Here is a 21,975-nt window from a genome sequence, read left to right as displayed (position 1 = left end):
AGAGGGTGGTGGTGGAGAGTTGTTTTTCGGGCTGGAGGCCTGTGACCAGTGGAGTGCCACAAGGATCAGTGCAGGGCCCTCTACTTTTTGTCATTTACGTAACTGATTTGGATGCAAGCAGAAGAGGTACAGTTAGTAAGTTTGCAGATGACACCAAAATTGGAGGTGTAGTGGACAGCGAAGAGGGTTACCTCAGATTACAACAGGATCTTGACCAGACGGGCCAATGGGCTGAGAAGTGGCAGATGGAGTTTAATTCAGATAAATGCGAGGTGCTGCATTTTGGGAAAGCAAATCTTAGCAGGACTTATACACTTTATGGTAAGGTCCTAGGGAGTGTTGCTGAACAAAGACCTTGGAGTACACATGGCGATCGATTAACACAAAATAGGAGAAAATTACTGCAGATGCTAGAATCTGTACTGGTAGCAGCCATGGAGAGAGACAGCAAGCTAACATTTGAGTCTAGATAACCCTTCAGAGTTGATGTGGAGTATGGAAGGGGCAGCATTTATGCAATGGTGGGTGGGTGGAGTGCTGGGGCAGAAAGGGTGTTGATAATCTAGATTACATTATCAGCATGTGAGAATGGCATAACCATGGTGTGTATAACTGTCAAACTGGAGAGAACAGACAGTCCCACGGGAGTGGGGGGGAGGGGAGAGAGGACATTGTGACAGAGAATGGAACAAGTAAAGCTAAAAGAAAGGGAAGGAACAGGAGTGGGTTCACAATCTGGAAGTGTTGAATTCAATATTAAGTCCAGAAGGTTGTAACATTTGAGGGGTCATTCACAAGTCTGATAACAGCAACGAAGAAGCTGTTCTTGAATCTGTTCAAAAGTGTATTCAAACCTTATATCTTCTGCCCAAATGGAAGAGGGTGGAAGAGAGTATAACTGGGGTGGAAGGAAGTCTTTGATGATGCTGGTTGCTTTCCCGAGGCAGCAGGGAGTATATATGGAGTAAATGGATGTAAGTTTGGTTTGTGTGTGGACTGGGCTGTGTTCACGATTCTCTGTAGTCATTTGCAATCTTGGGAAGACTGGTTGCTATACCATGCTGTGATGCATCTATAAAAATTGCTAAGAGTTGTCGTGGACATGCTAAATTTCCTTAGCCTGCTGAGGAATTAGAAGCATTGTTGTGCTCTCTTGACTGTTGCACCAATTTAGGTGGACCAGGCCAAATTGTTGGTAATCATCACTCCCAGGAACTTGATGCTTTCAACCTTCGCACCATTGATGTGTGCATGGGCATACCCTTCGCTTTGCTTCTGGAAGTCAGTGACCAGCTCCTGCGTTTGCTGACGTAGATGGAGAGATTTCTATTTTCATACCAATCTCTTGCACGGAATCTCTTCCTCGTAGTCTGTCTCGTCGTTGTTTGAGATCCAACGTACAACAGTGGTGTTGTCAGCAAACTTGGAAATAAAGTTAGAACTGAATTTGGCCACACAGTCACAAGGAGTGAAGAAGGGGTTGAGTATGCAGCCTTGCGGGATGCCAGTGTTGACAGTAATGGTGGAGGTGTTGTCACCTCTGGGTCAAGAAGTCATGAATCTAGTTACAGAGGAAGATCTGAGATCTAGGTCTCAGAGTGTAGAGATTGAAATTATGGTGTTAAAGGCCAAACTGTAGTCAATAAGTAGGAGCCTGACATAGGTATCTTTGTTATCCAGATGTTCCAGGTATGAGAGTTGGGCTGGGGGATGGCGTCCACTGTGGACCTGTTGAGCCGTTGGGCAATTTGCAAAGGATCAAAGGTAATTTGGTAGGCTGAAGTTGATGTGTGCCATGACTAACCTCTCAAAGCATTGCATAACTATGGAGGTCAGAATCATTGGGCAGTAGTCATTGAGGCACACTGCATGACACCAGGACTGCTATTACAAAGAAAGGAACAACCTCTTGGAAACTTGGACATTCTGGAAAAATAATGCTTGGAAGTTTAATGTACAAGTAGTTAAAAAAGCTAATTACAGTGAATTGCCATCTTGTACATTTTGTTTTATTTGTGTTTTATATACATAAATTAGATTACTTAAAAAAAGGGAACGTCATCATTTAATATGGTTTTAAAGGGGTGCCTGAGACCTAATGGGTTGAAGGAACATGTGATGGATATATTAAGAGTTAATTGCATGTGAATTTGTTGTATAAATATGGGGTTTTAGTAAACAATGGGGTGAGAGCTAACTGAAATAAAACTCACTAAAACTGTCAATGAAGACACTGTTCAAAAAAAGTTATCTTCTTGTGTATAACAGTCAAAAAACACTTTCTCTCAAGGAACAGGTATCAGTTTGTAGCCCAGGGCCATATGTAATGCTTCTTCAGTAGAGATAATTTAATTTATGAGAAGTGGAGATTAAACCAGGAACCTTCTTTCAGCTTCATAGAGCAGCACAATTACAAGCTACAGAAAATAGTTGTTCTTCCTTAATACTTACCAATAAAAAGAAAAAATGTTCCCTGCAAAATTGTCCACATTTTCATGGATATAAATTATACGACAGCTAAATGTAAATAAAGCAGGTGTGTTTTTTTTACCTTCTACCTTAATCCAGACTTGCTCAGGTAAAGGTTTGCTTCTGTTGCAGTTACTCAGTGCCTGTCTGGCAGATTGGAGTTCCTGCTGGAAACATAAAGAGAATGTCCTTGGCAGGGCAAGCTCCTGAGGGCTGGCAGACTCTAGAGCATGTGCACCCTATTAAAGCCAATTAGATGAACCAGTTATCTGTCACCACATTAAACTAATAGCCACTAAAACATTATTAAGAACCATTTTTAATGTTAAGTGTAAGCTGTAATACATTGTCAGTGTTTCTGAACATTACAACATAATTAATGCCCAACTAGCGCTTTTAACCACCTTAAAATTATTAAAGATCTGAATTTTGATCTTGTATGCAAATTAAAAATAAATTCAGACAGCATTAGATTTATAATGTATGAGCAAACTGAGGCTTCCCACAATACTGTGACAGCTTTCTTAAAACAAAACAATGATATAATTGGGAGATGTCAGATACTGGCTGCACACGGTCTCAGTGACTGGAACAGGTGACAGTTAATAGTTAAATTTAAAAAGGTTATAATTTCTAAATTGTGTGCAATTTAGCATCAAGTTCATTAAAAAAAATTACATGGCTCAACGACTAGCATGGGAGAATTGGGTTCTGGTTTGCAGGCCGCTGACATCAGTATTGGGGAAAGTGAGGGCTTGATCTACACCTGAACTGTACTGGGGCCAGCATAATTAGGGAAGCAGAGAGGGTTATAACTATATAGATTAGATTAGATTCCCTACAGTGTGGAAACAAATCCTTCGACCCTCCGAAGAGTAACCCACCCAGACCCAATTCCCTCTGACTAATGCACCTAAAACTATGGGCAATTTAGCATAGCCGATTCACCTGACCTGCACATCTTTGGACTGTGGGAGGAAACTGGAGCACCTGGAGGAAATCCACGCAGACCCGGGGAGAATGTGCAAACTCCACACAGGCAGTCGCCAGAGGCTGGAATTGAACGTGGGACCTTAGTGCTGCGAGGTAGCAGTGCTAACCACTGAGCCACCATTGGGGCAAGCGATCAAACATGGAAATGTGACATTTCAGAGAATAGAGATAAGGTGAGAGAGGAAAATAGTAATATGTCAATTGATGGTCAAGGAGTGAGAGGAAGAGGCAGAGACAAAACAAGACACATTTGGAATGCATAAACAATAAAGACTAGATGTTAGTGTGATATCAAAAAGATAAAACAAAAAATCCGGTATTTCAATGCTTGCAGCCTCCATTAAAAAAAACACAAATTGATCACATGCAATTAATTTAATAAATTAAATTTGATTGCTATTACAGCAACGTGGCTTTAAGATGACCAGGTTATGTCCTGAATAATGAGGGATATATGACATTTAAGAGAAAAAGGAAGTTAGGTAAAGGTGGAGTGGGAGATCTGTTAATCAAAGATCTGTTAATCATTGTGCAATAGCTAGAGATGAACTTGGTTCAGGAGATCAGCATGGAATTGATTTGTATAAAAATAGGAATAGTAGAGGAAAAACAAAATCACAAATGGGAGTGGTTCGCAGGTCTGCTGACAGTAACAGGTTGAAATATAAAAAAAAAGGAAGGTTGGGTACTTACGGTAAAAGATCATCAGGAATTATGGGATGGCTTTAATTGACTTATAAACTGGAAAAATCAAACTGGGAGTAGTAGTCTGAATAAGGAGTTCACAGAATGCTTTTGGATAGTTTCTTAGAACAGGATGTTTTGTAACTTACTAGACTTAGCATTGTATGTAGAAGTTACCATAAAATGATTGAATTATGCATCCAGTTTGGAAGGGAAATATTAGCTCCAAGAGTGCTATTTTAAACCTAAATAAGGGCAAGTGTGGCCATGAAAGCTGAGCTAGCTGAAGTGAACTGGCATACTAGACTGGAGACTCAAGCGAATATTTCGGAATACAGAATATGAGAGGTAATGCATTTCAGAAGTAGTAACAAGACAAGGAAGTACTCATTGAATGGCAGGACAGTAGGAATCTCAGACGAACAGAGACATCTTGGAGTGCATGTACACAGATCCCTCAAGGCAGCAGGACGGGGTGGCTAAGAGGTCATATTGAGCACTTGCCTTGATCAGTCGTAACATAGATTATAAGAGCAGGAAGGTTATTTTGGAACAGTACAAATGTTTGGTTCACTCAACTGGAGAACTGCATATAGTTCTGAATGCCATAGTACTGGAAGAATATGATTCAGAGAAGGGGGTGCAGAGGAAATTCACCAGGATGTTGCCTGTGTTGGAGCATTTTAGTTACAAAGAGAAGCTGGATAAGCCTGGGTTATTTTCTTTACAGCAGAAAAAAAACTGAGGGGTACATGAGTGAGGTGTATAAAATTATGAGGGACATGAACAGGGTGGATAGGAAACAGCTGTTCCTCAGCTGAAGAGTCAATATGACAGGGGATAATTTTAAGGTGAACGACAGGAGATTTAGAAATGCGTTGTTTGCGAAGGCAATTAAGATGGGAAACATCACAAATTTTACAAGGTGCTTGGATGAGTCTTTGAAATGTCATAACATATAAGGCTATGGGCCAAGTGCTAGAAAGTGGAATTAGTGTAGGTACGTCGGCACAGGCTCAATGGGCCAAAGAGCCTCTTCTGTGCTATATGATTTTAATACTCAAAAGTTTTAAAAGAAAGATCCACTGTATGTTCAGGCAAGCATCAAAATTAAACAAAAAGCATATAACTGTGCAAAGAGAAGTGGAAGGTCAAGTGATTAGTCAGGATAAAGAGCAGCAGAAAATTACTTAAAGATTAGTTAGAACAAAGTCATTAGAATATGACAGGAAGCTAGTTATGAATGTTAAAATACAAAGCAAGAGTTTCTAAAAGTATTGTAAGAAATGAAAAAGAGCATGATTTAAATGGAGAAAAACTGCAGAAAGCTCCAACACAAAAGAAGGGGGGGGAGGAGGCTTCTTGCGCACACAACACAAAACGAGCTCTCAGATGCATCAGTCATAAGGAAAGCTAATGGAATGTTCACAATTATTTCAAGGGGATTGGAGTATAAGAGTAAGGAAGTCTGACTGCAACTGTACAAGGTGCTAGAGAGACCACATCTGAATGTTTATGAACAGTTTTGGTCCCCTTATTTAAAGGAAAAATCATTTCATTGAGCTAGTTCAGAGACAGTTCCTGGTTTGGAAAGATTGCCTTATGAGCAAAAGTCAAACAAGTTGAGACTACTCCCTGGAGTTTAGAAGAATGAAAAGTAATATCATTGAAACATAGAATGCTTAAGGGGCTTAACAGAGTAAATGCTGAGAGGGTGTTTCTCTGAGAGGAGCATATAGTCTCAGAATAAAGGGATATCAATTTAAAAAGAAGATGAGGAGGAATGTCTTCTCTTACAGCGTCAAGTGTCTTTGGAACTCCTTGCCACAGAGAGCTGTTGGGACAAAGTCCTTGTGTATTCTGTTTTTCTAGATTCCCTACAGCATGGAAACAAACCCTTCAGCCCAACAAGTCCACACTGACCCTCCAAAGAGTAACCCACCCAGACCCATTTCCCTCTAACAAAAGCACCTAGCACGATGGGCAATTTAGCACGGCCAATTCATCCGACCTGCACATGTCGGGACTGTGGGAGGAAACTGGAGCACCCGGAGGAAACCCACGCAGACATGGGGAAAATGTGCAAACTCCACACAGTTGTCTGAGGCTAGAATCGAACCTGGGTCCCTGGTGCTGAGAGGTAGCAGTGCCAACCACTGAGCCACCAGAAATCAGGAGGGCAAAAAGGGGGCACAAGATAGCCTTGGCTAAGAGGGTTAAGGTGAAGAAAAAGAGGCTCTTTAAGTATATTAAAAGGAAAAAGAATAACTTCAGAGAGAATAGGACCCCTCAAGTACCAAAGTCGACATGTATGTGTGGAACTGCAGGAGATGGGCGAGGTCCTCAATGAATATTTCTCCTCTGTGACATGAAGACTTGGAAACTTGGGGAAGTTTGTGATGATATTTTGGAGACAGTCCATATCACAATTGGGGAAGTTGTCGGACATATTAGAATGTATGAAGGTGGAGAAATCTCCTGGTCCTGACCAGATATATCCAAGAATGCTGCAAAGTGCGAGAGAAGAAATTGCGGAGTCCCTGGTTAATATATTTGCAACATCGTTAGCCATAGGTAAGGTCACAGAAGACAAGAGGGTAGTGAATGTTGTGCCCTTATATAAGAAGGGCTGCAAAGAAAAGCCTGGGAACTCCAGACCACTGATCCTCACATCTGTGGCAGGTAAATTACTTGAGAAAATGCTGAGGCATAAGATATACATGCATTTGGAAAGACAGGGTTTGATTAGGAATAGTCAGCATAGCTTTGTGCATGGGAGATCATGCCTCAAATTTGTTAGAGTTCTTTGATGAAGTGCCCAGGAAGGTTGATAAGAGCAAGGTGGTAAGATGTAGGCCACATGGATTTCAGTAAGGCCTTTGATAAGGTTCCGCATGGTAGGCTGCTGTGGAAAGTTAGGTCACCTGAATCCAAGGAAAGCTGGCAAATTGGATTCATAATTGGCTTAATGGTATGGAAGCAAAGGGTAATAGTGGAAGGATGCTTGTTGGACTGGAAGTCTGTGACTAGTGGTGTGCCTCAGGGCTCGGTACTGGGCCCATTGCTGTTTAGATTAGATTCCATACAGTATAAAAACAGGTTATTTGGCCCAATATGTCCACACTGATCCTCCGAAGAGTAACTCATCCAGATCCATTCCCCTACTCTAAATTTACCCCTGACGAATGCACCTCATACAATGGGCAATTCAGCATGGCCAATTCACCTAACCTGCACATCTGTAGCCTGCGGGAGGAAACCGGAGCACCCGTAAGAAACCCATGCATACACGGGGAGAACGTGCAAACTCTACACAGTCGCCCAAAGCAGGAATTGAACCCGGGAACTTGGTACTGTGAGGCAGCAGTGCTAATCACTGAGCCACCATGCTGCCCATGGTCCACCTTGTTATCTGTATCAATGATTTGAAGGAGAATGTACAAGGCATGTAAATCTGCAGATGAACTAAAATAGGTCGTATCATGGACAATCAGGAAGGTTATCAGAAATTGCAGCAGGATCTTGATCACCTGGGGAAGTGGGCCGGGAAATGGCAAATGGAGATGATATAGTTAAGTATTAGGTCTTGAATTTTGGAAAGTCAAATCAAGGTAGAAGTTTCATTCGAATGATAGGGCCTTAAGGACTATAGTGGAATAGAGGGACCTTGGAGTTCAGGTGCACGGTTCTCTGAAAGTGGAATCACAGGTAGATAGGGCAGTTGAAGGCGGCTTTTGGCACACTGACCTTCATCAGTCCGGGCATTTAGCATACAAGTTGGGAAGTTATGTTGCAGTTGTATGGATGTTGGGGAGGCCACACTTCATGTATTGCATTCAGTTTCGGTCACCTTGCTGTAGGAAAGATAATATTAAACTGGAAAGAGTGAAGAAGAAATTTACAAAGATGTTGTCAGGACTCAAGGGTCTGAGTTTTACAGAGAGGTTGAACAATCTAGGAGTTTTTCTAAAAATAGAGTGTTGGTGATGGGGGGGTGGGGGGAATCTCATAGAAGTGTACAAGATCAAGTTTATTGTATCTGGTGCTGCTGATGTAGCCTTTTCTACATTGGTGAGACAAAACGTAAACTAAGGGCACATCTCAGCCAGGCCCATATGGGCAGACCTGACTTCCCAGTCACCAACTATTTCAATTCCCCTTGCCACTCCCTCTCTGACATGTCCATCCTCAGTCTCCTCCAATGCCATAGTGAATCAGACTGCAAATTGGAGGAACAGCACTTAATCTTCCATCTAGAGAGTTTTCTAATTTCAAATAACCTTCCCACCCATCCCCGACTCCCTTTCCAGCCCCGCTTCCTTCCTTCCATCCCGCTGACCGACCCACCCTTCAAGCTACCAACTGGATTCATTCCTCCTATCAATATAACAGATCGTACATATCACCTGTATTCACCTATCACCACCTCACCATTCTGTCCCTCCACCCACCCATAACCTTCCCCCCTCATCTTTATCTGCAACTCTCACTAACCCCACCTCCATTCCTGAAGAAGGGTTACACTCGAAACGTCGGACTTCTCCATCTCTTGATGCTGCCTGGCATGCTGTGCTCTTCCAGGCTCCTGCTTGTCTACTTAAGATCATTACAGACATGGATAGTCTTTTTCCCAAGGTTGGGGAATCAAGGACTAGAAGGCATCAGCTGGTACACATATGGAATGAGCTGCCAGCAGAAGTGGTTGAGGCAGGATTAAACAACATTTAAAAGACATTTGGACAAATACATGGACAGGAAACGATTAGAACGATCTGGACCAAGTGCAGGGACATGGACTTACTACGGATGGATATTTTGGTCGGCAGGGACCAGTGTGAGTTGAAGGGTCTGTCTCCATGCTGTAGAACTTAATGACTCTACATTCAAACTGGAGATAAACAGATTTCTGATCAGTAGGGGAATCAAGGGTTATTGGGAAAGGCCAAGAAATTGGACATGATTATTGCTAGATCAGCATGATTTGATTTAGTGGCGGAATAGGCTGAAGAGGCTGAATAACCAATTATGGCCTTCTGAAAAGAGTGAAAAAAGTGAATATTTGTCCTCTTGAGAGTGAGAATGGGAAGTTAATAGATAAAGAAATTGTAAATGAAATGAATAAATATTTTGCTTCTTTCTTCACTATACAAAATACAAAGAAAATTCCAGTAACAGCTCCAAGTCAGGAGATAGAATCATAGAATCCCTCCAGTGTGGAAACAGGCCATTTGGCCCAACAAGTCCACATTGAACCTCCGAAGAGTAAAGCACCTAGACCCATTCCCCTACTATTCTGCATTTACCCTAGACTGATGCACCTAACCTGCACATTTCTGAACACTATGGGGCAGTTTAGCACGGCCAATCCACCTAACCTGCACATCTTTGGATTGTGGGAGGAAACCGGAGCACCTGGAGGAAAACAGGAACTTGTCGAAATTGCAATCACAAGGGAAGTGGTACCAAGTAAATTGATGGAATTGTGGGCTCACAAGTCTCTATTCCAGGCAGTCTTAATCTTAGGGTCTTAACAGAGGTTGTTAATGAGATAGTAGATGTATTGGCGTTAAATTTTTCAAAATACCTTAGAAAAGTTCCACTGGACTGGAAAGAAGCAAATATAAACCCTCTAGTCAAGAAGGGAGGGAGGCAGAAAAATAGGCTAGTTAACTGATGTCTTTCAAGGGAAAGATGTTAGAATTGATCATTAAAGAGATTATGGCAGTGCACTTACAAAAACACCAGGTAATTAGGAATACTCAGCATGAAATAGTGTTTCACCAATTTATTGGATTTGCTTGAAAGAGTAAAACATGCTTTTCAGAAAGGCATTTGCTAAGGCTCTATAATAAATACTATTGCGGAAAATGAAAGCTCATCGTTTGGGGGATAACATATTAGCATGAATAGAAGATTAGCTGGCTAAAACAGAACACAAATGGATCTTTCTTTGGCAGAATGTGACAAGTGGAGTCCTGCAGTAATCTGTGCTGGGACCCCAGTTTTTCTTTTACTCTTTACATCAATGGCTTATATGAGGGAATGATGACTTGATAGCTAAATTCTCAGGTGACACTAAGATAGGTAGGAAAGTATATGTGGAGAACACATAAGGAAGTTGCAGATAAACACAGATAGGTTGAGTAAGTGTGCAAGCATCTGGGAGATGGAAGATAATGTGGGAAAATGTGAAGTTGTTCACTTTGGCATGAAGAATTAAAAATAAAGTAGAATATGACTTAAACGGAGAATGGTGTCGACTGTGGACCTGTTACAACAGTAAGGAAATAGTCGAGGATCAGGGCAATTTGGGAAGCTGGAGTGGATGTGTGCCATGCCTAACCTCCCAAAGCACTTCATTTTGATGGATGTTAGAGCCACCAGGCAGTAGTCATTAAGGCATGTGCCTGATTTTTCTTTTGCAGCGAGATGATATTGAAGCCAGTGGGAACCTCAGGTCAGAGTAAGGAGAGGTTAAAGATGTCAGTGAATACTGCCAACAGCCAGTCTGCGCATAACCTGTGTGTATTGCCAGGGACTCCATCTGGGCCAGTCGCTTCTCATGGATTCACCCTCAAGAAGGCCCTTCTGATGTCTGCAGCAGTGACTATGGATAGAGGGGCATCAGAGGCTTTTGGGGCAGGTGATATTATTTCACTAACCTTCTCTTCAATACAAGCATAGAATGCGTTGAACTCATTGGGGAGGGATGTGTTGTTGCCAGCGATTCCACTCAACTTAGTTTTGTAGCCCATTATATCATATAAGCCTTGTCACAATTGATGATGGGTGTTTGTGTGGCTAGTCTGGGATTCTATCTTAGTCTGGTATTGTATCTTGGCAGCCCTAATGGCTTTGAGAAGGCCGTAACTAGATTTTCTGGACAGGTCAGGGCCACCCGACTTGAATGCCTCAGACCTGGATATCAGTAGGGAGTGGATCTCTCGATTTATCCATTATTTTCAGTTGGGGAACACTCCAATTAATTTATTTGGCATGCAGTCCTGTACAATGATGAAGTTTGTGACAATTGTAGCATACTCATTTAGGTTGGCGACTGAGGTCTTGAATATGGAGTAGTCCACCAACTCAAAGCAGTTATGTTCGAACTCATCAGTTACCTCAGACTACACTGCCCGACATGATCTTCTTTCTTCAGATAATTTCACTTGCTTGCAAGAGCTCAGAATGACTGGTTCATATTTATAAAGTTTTTGACTTATTGATTAAAAGCCACAGCTTACAGAAACTGATGAAGAAAAATAAACTGACTTTCTTCAGTTGAGGTGTTTTTTTTAAATTGAGAGGAAAGAAACAGCACCTTCCTTTTCAGAGGTCTGATTACCTCTTACCGAGCAATCACACAGAAGATACTTAGGTATGTGGAAGCCAGTTATATAGTTGTTGGCATGCATAATTGGTCACCACTCAACAGACCAATTGGCTATTTGTTGCCAGCTGAATCTCACGCTGGACACATCATCTGACACCAGATCACGTGTTGTGACTTTTTTCCCCAAACTGATTGGACAAGTAGCAGTACAACGGCACTGACAATGAGTGTGTAACCTGCCTACTAAAAATAAAGCAGTAATCCTTTCTACAATCCTTGGTTTTGTAAACAATGCTCTTCCTATTTTAGGCCATAATCAGAAAATACACACAATTAAAAAGGTATGGACTTTACAAACTATAGTTTTCCTTCACTAGCACTGGTTGAAAGACCTGGAACTTCTTCTTGAATAGCACAGTGAGCATATCCACAACACACAGATTGCAATGGTTTAAGAATACAGCTCATCACCCCTTCTCAAGGGCAACTGGGAGTGAACAATATATATTTGCTTTGCCAGCAACATTCTAATCCCATAAATGGGGAAAAAAAAGTGGGCGCAATCAATCATCGAGAGATCATCGTAACAAAACACCAGTATTTCATTTTTTGATCCGGGTGAAAAACTAGACATCTTTTCTAGTGGTGATCAACTTAAGCATAGGAAATCAATGTCACAAAGTGGTCGCAGATGAGTTAGTGGATATGGCAGAATGACGACAACTGATGAGCATGACACACCATAACAGATGGCAGGCAGCAGTAACATTAAGGGGGAGCTTGTGGCATGGTGATATTGTCACTGGACTAACAATCCAACGGCCCATGCTAATTTTGAGAAAATGAGTTTAAATCTCACCACGATCAATGGTGAAATTTGAATTCAATTAATAAATCTGAAATGAATGCCAATGAAGAAAACATTGTTTACTGTTGTAAAAACCTATCTTGTTTACTAATGCCCTTAAGGGGAGTATTATTCTTACCTGAAATAAAACCAAAATGCTGGATAAACTCAGCAGGATTGACAGCATTTGAGGAGAGAAAAACAGACTTGTTTTGAGTCTGATATGACTATTCTTCAGAACAGAATATTGGATTTGCAACATTAATTCTGTTAGTCTCCAGTGAAGCTGCCAGACCCACGCATTTCTCCACCACTGTTTTTATTTGTGATTTCTAGTAGCTGCAGTATTTTGCTCTTATTGAAATCCTCACTTGGTCTGGCCTACACGTGATTTCTAACTACAGAAATGCAGTGGACTTAGCCACTCAGTTACATCAAAACTGATAAAATCTAAGAAAAGGATTCTGGGTACTCGAAGGAGGAGGATGGGAAAAACTATGGCTATAAGAGTTGCTCCTGTTTGAGGTATTTTCAGTGTTGGAGCTGATTTCCTTGAATTATAGGAGCAATAATTATTGTTTGATAAGCTGTTGCATTGCTTTAGAACTTTGGGGGGGCGGGGAAGGGAGATCAAAACAACAGCACTTTAAAATGGAGGAAGACAAATAAAGGTGGTGTCCACATGGGATGTGAATCAAATGGAGACATAAATCTGTGCTGCTGTCTGACCCAGCAGGGAATCTGCATAGCTGACTGATTTGCTGTTTGATTTCAAGTATCACTGGACATCGGAGTCATCTAAGAAAAATTAACAAACAGCAAAATTCACAGCTGGCCTTAGAGAAACTTGTTCAAAACAGGGAAGCAGCTAAATAACGTTTTAAACTGTCAACTGTACAGGATATTGTACAGGCCACTTTTGAAATACTGCATGTAATTTTGGTCTCCCTGTTATAGGAAGGATGTTGTGAAACCTGAAAGGGCTCAGAAAAATTGACAAGGATATTGTCAGGGTTGGAGGGTGTGAGGCTGAATAGGCTGGGGTTATTTTCCCTGGAGAAGCAGAGGCCGAGAGGTGACCTCATAGAGGTTTATAAAATCATGAGGGGCTTGGATACAGTGAATAGACAAGGTCATTTCCCTGGGGTGGGGGAGTCCAAAACTAGAGGGCACAGGTTTAAGGTGAGAGGGGAACGATTTAAAAGGGACCTAAGGGGCAACTTTTTCATGCATAGGGTGGCACGTGTATGGAATGAGCTGCCAGAGGAGGTGGTGGAGGCTGGTAAAATTACAACATTTAAAAGGCATCTGGCTGGGTATATGAATAGAAAGGCTTTAAAGGGATATGGGCCAAATGCTGGCAAATGGGACTAGATTTATTTGGGATATCTGGTCAGCATGGACGAGTTGGAGCGAAGGGTTTGTTTCCGTACTGGACATCTCTATGACTGTAAAAGGAACAAAACGGAGTAACCCACACAGCAACTAAGCACTGGAAACATCACCAGCAAACCCTGTAAAGTTTCTCTTGCTGACAAAATTTAGCCAGACTGGGAGAGTTGACTTTAATTTCCAAGATCAAGAGGGGCACAACAGAAGCACTACTGAGTGAACTGGTGAAAACCTAAAGAACATCGTATCAGACTGCATTTGTGACACATTGAGGGATTAAGAGGGGGAAAAAAAAAATCTATGTGATCTGGTCCTCGCCAATTTAACTGTCACAGACACAGCAATCCATGACAATATCGGTTGAAGTGACCACATTACAGTCCTTGAGGAGATTAATCCCAAAACACAAATTCCACAATGGATACCTTCTGTCATGTTGTATGCCATAACTACTAAATGGGATAGATTTCAAGTGGATCTAGAAACTCAAAACTGGGAATCCATGAGGTGCTGTTTATAGCAGCAGAGTTGCATTCAGATGTCCACTGGTCACTGTATAATGTTCAGCACCATTTGTGACTCCTGACAAACAACAAGTGATGCTGCACAACACTACTGGCAGACAATGACTGTCTATAATCACTGAATCCCCCATTATTAACAATCTGGGAGTTACCACTGCCCAGAAACTGATCTAGACTAGCCATATAAATGATGATGCTACAAGAGTAGGTCAGAGGCTAGGAATCTTGCAGTAAGTAACTAATGTTATGTCTGCGCAAAGCCTGTCCACTAGCCAGAAGAAGTGCAATGAAATACACCCCACTTATCTGGAGCTACACTAATCCAACAAGACTGAAGTTTGATGCCATTTGGGACAATGCAGCCTGCTTGATTGGCACCACATCCACAAACTTTAATTCCCTTCACCACTGATGCTCCATAGCATCAATGTGTACTTTCTACAAGATAGACTGCAGAAACTCACCAAGGCTCCTCAGACAACGCTTTCTAAACCTATGATCACTTCCATCTAGCCAAACAAAGGCAGCATTGGAACACCAACATCTGCATATTTCACTTGATGCTATTCACTATCCTGACTTAGAAATATTATCACCCTTCCTTCAGTGTCACTGGGCCAAAATTCTAATGGCATTTGGACAGCAGCATTTCAAGAAGCAGCTTACCACCACCTTCACAAAAGCAATTAATGATGGGTATAGATAATGGCGTCCACATGCCATGATGAATAAAAAATACTTGTAACCTTAATGCTCAACACCACCTCAACTCTACCTGTACTATCAAACCAGGTTCCAAACTTAGTTCATTGAAAAGCACATAAGACATGCCAGAAGCAGCACTAAGCATACTGAAAGTAGCGTCAGCCTGATGAAGGTACAATACTGAAGTTCACCAAGAGCAGTAGCAGGATGCATTAAACAGGGCAAAGCAATTACACAATCAGCAGATCTGCAGCCCTGCCTCATTCATTATTTCATTGGCCAACATTCACAAGTAACAGAGGAGGGTGCACCACAAATATTCCCAGAAGATCCCAACTGTCAGTGTATAAGACAAGGCTGAAGCAATTGCATTAATCTTCAGCTAAAAGTGTCAAGTGGAAGATCGACTTCTGTTTACTCCTGAGATCTTCAGCCAAATTAATTCACTTGATATGATATAAAAACACATTTAAAGACACTGGATACTTCAAAGGCAACGATTTAGAGTCACAGAGACGCACAGCATAGAAACAGACCCTTCAGTCCAACCCGCCCATGCCAGCCAGATATCCCAACCCAATCTAGTCCCACCTGCCAGCACCCAGCCCATATCCCTCCAAACCCTTCCTATTCATATACCGATCCAAATGCCTCTGAAATGTTGCAATTGTACCAGCCTCCACCACTTCCTCTGGCAGCTCATTCCATACACGTACCATCTTCTGTGTGAAACAGTTGCTCCATAGGTCTCTTTTATATCTTTCCCCTCACCCTAAACCTATGCCCTCTAGTTCTGGACTCCCTGACCCCAGGGAAGAGACTTTGTCTATTTATCCTATCCATATCCCTCATAATTTTGTAAATCTCTACAAGTTCACCACCTCAGCCTCCGACGCTTCAGGGAAAACTGCCCCAGCCTGTTCAGCCTCTCCATATAGCTCAAATCCTCCAACCCTGGCAACATCCTTGTAAATCTTTTCTGAACCCTTTCAAGTTTCACAACATCTTTCAGATAGGAAGGAGACCAGAATTGCACGCAATATTCCAACAGTGGCCTAACCAATGTCCTGTACAGCCGCATCATGACCTACCAACCCCTGTACTCTGACCAATAAAGGAAAGCATACAAAGGCCTTCTTCACTATCCTATCTACCTGCGTCTCTAATTTCAAGGAGCTATGAACCTGTACTCTTTGTTCAGCAACACTCCCTAGGACCTTACCATTAAGTGTATAAGTCCTGCTAAAATTTGCTTTCCCAAAATGCAGCACGTTGCATTTATCCGAATTAAACTCCATCTGCCACTTCTCAGCCCATTGGCCCAGATCCTGTTGTAATCTGAGGTAACCTTCTTCGCTGTCCACTACATCTCCAATTTTGGTGTCATCAGCAAACTTACTAACTGTACCTCTTATGCTTGCATCCAAATCATTTATATAAATGATGAAAAGTAGTGGACCCAGCACCAATCCTTGTGGCACTCCACTGGTCACAGACCTCCAGTCTGAAAAACAACCCTCCATCACCACCCTCTGTCTTCTACCTTTGAGCCAGTTCTGTATCCAAATGGCTAGTTCTCCCTGTATTCTGTGAGATCTAACCTTGCTAACCAGTCTCCCACGGGGAACCTTGTCGAACGCCTTACTGAAGTCCATATAGATTACATCCACTGCTCTGCCCTCATCAATCCTGAGTTTTTTGAAAAAGTAACAATTAAGTTTGTGAGACATGATTTCCCATGCACAAAGCCATGTTCAATGAGCCTGAAACATTCTGGCAGTAGTACTAAAGTTGTACTCTGGAAATAGCCATGCCCCTGTCCAAGCTGTTCCAGTAGTTACAACATGGGTATATACCTAGTCATTTTGAAAACTGTCCTCTCCACAGAAAGCAGGATGTGAAGGTGCTGACCTTAATCAAGGCAGCATTTTACTGAGTGTGCCATCAAACAGACAGAGCAAAATTGGAGTCAATTGGAATTACCAGAAAACTCCCTGCTTGCTAGAATCGTACCTGACACAAGTAATAGTTGTTGGGGGTCAATAATCTCCATTCCAGAATATCACTGGAGGAGTTCCTCAAGAAAAAAAGTGTACGAGGCCCAACTTCTTTAGTTGCATCAGCAGTTATCTTCTGCCCTCAAAATTGAAAGTGGAGGTATCCATTAATGACTGCACAATGATGTTGAGCATTCCTGAAGGGCTTATGCTTGGAACATTGACTCTCTTGCTCCTTGCATGCTGCCTGACCTGCAGTGCTTTTCTAGTACCACCTTTTTAACTGACTTCTCCAGCATGTGCAGTCCTCAATTTCTCCTAATGGTGTTGCAGTACCATGGTGAATCTTTAGAGACTGAAGCAGCACGTGTCAGTGTGTAAGAAGACCTAGACAACATCCAGGCTTGGCTCAGAAAGGAACAAGTGGCAATAGTGCCACACATGTGCCAGATAATGATCCTCTTCAAGAGAGAATCAAATTATTTCATCATGACAGCCAATGTTATTACATCTCCAGTATCAAAATTCAGAGGGTTATCAGTGACCAGAAACTAGCCATATAAGTACTTTGGCTGCAAAGGCAGATCAGAGGCTAGAAACTCTGCAGTAAATAACTCACCTCCTGTCAACTTATTGCCTGTCTATCAACTATAAAGTACAGTCAGGAGTGGGATAGAAAACTCTGTACATGTCTGGATTTGTGCAGCTCCAACAACTCAAGAAGCTAAACAAGATCCAGGACAAACTAGCCCATTTGTCAACCCTGTCTACCATCTTCATCTTCAACATCAACTCTCATCCTCACCAATACATAGTGGTAAGCAAGGCATACCATCTACAGGATGCACTGCAGTGATTCAGTCATGCTCCTTTGACAGCATCTTTCAAACCAGTGATCTGTACTATCTAGAAGGAGAAGGCAACAGATGCATAAGTTCTCCTATAAGCCAACTACCATCCTGATTTGGGACTATAATGCTGTTGTTTCACAGTCACTGGGTCAAAATCCTTCAACTCCTTTCCTTCCAGTACATTTGGTATACCTACCTCTGATGGAATGCAATGGTTGAAAAAAGTGACTTCCCACTACCTTCTCAAGGACAATTAAGGATGGACAGTAAATACTGCCCACACCACATGAATGAATAAAAATAAGCTACAAGCAGCATAACAAATGTTTACATTGTTTACAGACGGCATTGAAGACGGTGTAAGAATTTTAAATATAGTATATAATGATAAATTTAAGATAACACTGTTTGGAAATATTAGCTCCAATTACAGTTCTCCTTGGTCTTGATTTTGAATAAACACGAAAAATTCCTTTACATGGAGTACTGGAAATATCAAATAAGGAAACAATTTGTGGTGCGAGCAAACTGGCCCGATATCAGGCAGGTAATGTTCTTTCTGAGGCATTAACACCATGACAGAGATTGATATTTATAAATTCTTTAGAGACTACTTTGAATCAATATTTATACATGCTTGTCATGACTTTCTTCTCTTTGTAAAGTTCACAATCTACTAGGTAACATAAGAATTACCAATGTTTGCAATAAAATGCTTTGTACTGATCACTCAAGGAGAAACAATCAAAACAAGTACTGATACTCCAAGAACAGTATTACAATGGAGAATACCATAGTTTATGTTATGTGAATGGAATAGATTTCTACTGAAATTGGGTGGAGAATTTTCTCTTATCTACATAATTGGTTAGAGAACTTTCTTACCTGAGTTTGACTAGAGCTAGTACTGCCAGTTGGTGTACATGTATTTGGTGTGTATAAAGGGTATGCAAACTGCAAAGCAGAAGGAGCTCCAGCCTTGCTCTTGACTAAAGTAGTACATTTGTTTTGTTGTGGATGGAGAGGTATCCCCATCAACTCTGAGGGATGCCGGATCAAAGCAACCAAACTACAGAACAATAAAGGGAAAACAGATAATAAATACATCTGTGCACTGTTACAGCATTTGCTATACTGCCTAATACAAGTCATCTAATGCCTCTGGTTCAAAAAAATTAACATTTTGCACAATTTTAGATTTGTAATTTTTAAAAGATGTGTTTACAGTGCAAACTCATCAATATGACTAAAAACATTTTGATGCCTGTTTATTTGCACCATAATCTTCGTGACAAGTAAAAGCGAGATTAGAATGGTCATTCCACCTATTTAATTAAAAGGACATGAAAATACTGTATATTATTTTTTTCTGCAGAGTTGGAACACAGCAAATCTTGATTCAGTGTTTACAATTCAATGTATTTTCCTTAAACCGAGATCTTAAAGGAAACCGGAGCTCAAGGCAAAATTGTTATAGTGGAGTAATTTTTAATTAAGATATAATTTAGTTTGCAAATACAAATGGCAGTGCTTAACTAAACAGTTGATGAATATAAACCTAATACAAACAAAATTGATAAGGTCTTCAACTATTCTGAATAAGAACACAAAATGTCTCTTTCACAGCAGTGGATATGCACTTGGTACTTGGGTATTTACATTTATTCAGCAGTAAGATTTTAATCAAGTTTCAAAAGGAAGTGATTACTTTGCTCTTTTCCTGGAATAACATTCATCTTATCTTGAAAACATTACACGGTGGATCTAAGTTGTCTGACAAGTTCTGGATCCTGGTCTGTATTAACATAATACTTAAAATAGTTAAGCACTTCCATTTCTAAAAAAGATTTTATTTGTAAATGTTTGGTAAGGAAATTGAATTTTGCTAATACAGAAAAAATTCCAATAAAGATTTATTGTTAGTGAGTGGAAATTTATTGTGCCACTTCTTAACATGGAACTACACCAGTCAATAAACTAGATGGCAGAAACCAATTTCATGAAGACTACCCATTTCCAATTATTCCAATTCATTAGACTTAACTCTGTCTATGATGAAAACAATAGGTTGTTTTTATGGGCAGGTTTTACAAAAAAGTTATTAAATCTAGTTATATAACTATTTTCTGAATTCCATGTAGATTTAATATTTCAATGTTGACTAGTTGAGAAACACACTTGTTAAATGTAACTCCAGAGTCCTGTAGCTCCTGCTGATCCTGGTTTTCATTTTGGATTGCATTAAATCTGTCTTCAAGACGAACTCTGGGTCCAGTTTTGCATCTTGACTCTTGTCCTGCCATCGAATTTTCCCCTAAATTTTTCTCCTTGTCTGAATTACCTGCCATGTCCCTGTTTTTCAATGTTAATCCATTAGGTCGGGCAGTTTCTGCAGAAGAATTTTGTGAGAATTTCTCCACATTTGGCAAACTATTACTGCTGTTTACAGGTAACGGAGGGTCATTCAAAAGCATCATTTTTAACTCTTGGAAATCAATATGCCCTAGACATTGACTATTACCCACATAGTGAGAATCTGAGGTTGGGTTTGTAGCACTTGTAACTGGGTACAGATTCTGGTTGGTAGAGCTGGCAGTTGAATAAGGAACTTGGTTAACTGAACTGGCTGTCGGAAATGGAGCCTGGTTGGCTAAATTGGTAGACTGGTACAAAGTAGGATTCAAACGAGTCTCCAGTTCACCCTCCACTGGCTGGGACTCCATGTGAGAGTAAAGGATATGCTGTAGTTGGGTGTATTCAACTTCACTCATATCAACGAGGCTAAGATCAGAGTTAGTGAAGTTCAGTCCGGGCTCCGTAAAAGGACACTCAGAGGCACAAGTGGTTGGGGGTGGATCCGTGGATCTGGAATCATGAGATGGGGAATGGGGGGGCTCTGGCGTAGCCTCAGATGAAAGCATCATCAATTTAAGAGTACTGGAACGTGATCTCCCCACATCTACAATAACCTTGGTAGCAAATAAAAAGGTGTCCTACACTTTGGTAATGAAGTCTTTACCCATCTAAGGCAAATAATATCCTCACAATCCGAACCAAATTTATACAGAGGGATAAACAAAATGAAGACTCACACTTTCCTACTCTGAAACACAAGCTTTAAAATTACTTTTAGGGCAAAAACACAATTCTCGGGGTATGGGTCCCTTATTAAGACTATGGTGAACTCACACAAACGTCCTGCATCACCTCCAGTGGTGACCAAACTGAGGGTCTCACTGTCTACTCAATGGTTCTGAACTTCAGATACCCTTAATTTTAAAAAAATCAGCTCCTTCAGGGAGAGTGGGTGAAGGTCCAAATGATCCACGAGCTAAATGGGATAAACCCCACAGCACGAGTTCACACCCATATAACCGCGAGCTGTTTAAAAATACAAAACCACTTCACCGCCTCCCACTCCCACAACTGCCTCCGTATCAATACAACATTTACAATGAGCACCAGAGGGCGAAACAACAACAGCTAGGGAAAACAAATCTACAGGAGCTAGTTTGAACACACGCCCAGTTGACTTTGCCCCCCCCCTTTTTATACGCGCGCCCAAAACCACCTCCCTACCCCCACCCACTCCAGCAGACCGCGAGCTGCCAATCCGCGGCTCCGAACGCGCACCACTGCGCCCCTCCCCCACACGACCCTCAACGCCGTTTGAAAAGGCGCTCAACCGCCGCCCAGCCCGCGCGCCCAGAATCCCCAACCCTCCAAACCCCCAGGCCACGCCCCCAATGCGCAGAACCCCGTCCTCAAAACCCCAAGGCGTGTACGCACTCGCACCTCGCCCCGCCCCATCCGCATCTGGACCCGCCCCTGAAACACCTGGCTCCACCGTTCACGCTCTTGGACCCCCCCGACTCCTGTCACTTTTAAACCCTCCCTCACGAATGGCTCTGTCCCCTTCCAAGCCCCACCTCCGCCGGGACCTTTTCCATACTCACATCTCTGCTTCCACCCCTTCTCTCCGTCACCCTGCCCTTATGTAGGCATCGCTCCTTCCCTCGACAACAGCCATTCTAGACCCCGCCCCTCCACACGCGGCCCCTCCCCTCCCCAAACCACCAGGGACCAGCTTTTGCATTTCGCGCATGCGTCCGGCCTGCCTGAAGCGCGAGCGTCGAAGCAGTTCTGGCGGGGTAGTCGATGTTGTCCAAAATTAAACAGA

The 21,975-nt window shown here is 41.8% G+C and overlaps 1 protein-coding gene across 4 annotated transcripts in view; it reads right to left on the bottom strand.

Moving 5' to 3' along the window:
* LOC122560313 (transcription factor-like 5 protein) overlaps positions 1 to 21,340 on the bottom strand; it is a 39,764-nt gene extending 18,424 nt beyond the window's left edge. For 2 of the 4 annotated variants that reach the window (XM_043710895.1, XM_043710898.1), the window contains exons 1-3: positions 19,974 to 21,340; positions 18,681 to 18,864; positions 2,552 to 2,708 (exon numbers count right to left, since the gene is read on the bottom strand). In XM_043710895.1, coding sequence (XP_043566830.1) covers positions 2,552 to 2,708; positions 18,681 to 18,864; positions 19,974 to 20,719 — 1,087 coding nt within the window. In that variant the 5' untranslated portion in view covers positions 20,720 to 21,340. The remainder of the gene's footprint in view (positions 1 to 2,551; positions 2,709 to 18,680; positions 18,865 to 19,973) is intronic. The other 2 variants (XM_043710896.1, XM_043710897.1) reach the window with 2 other exon arrangements.
* Between the last annotated feature and the right edge of the window lie 635 nt (positions 21,341 to 21,975).

This window comes from Chiloscyllium plagiosum, chromosome 20, assembly GCF_004010195.1.
Source record: "Chiloscyllium plagiosum isolate BGI_BamShark_2017 chromosome 20, ASM401019v2, whole genome shotgun sequence".
NCBI classification, from domain to species: Eukaryota; Metazoa; Chordata; class Chondrichthyes; order Orectolobiformes; family Hemiscylliidae; genus Chiloscyllium; species Chiloscyllium plagiosum.
This window is presented reverse-complemented; position numbering and strand designations above follow the sequence as displayed.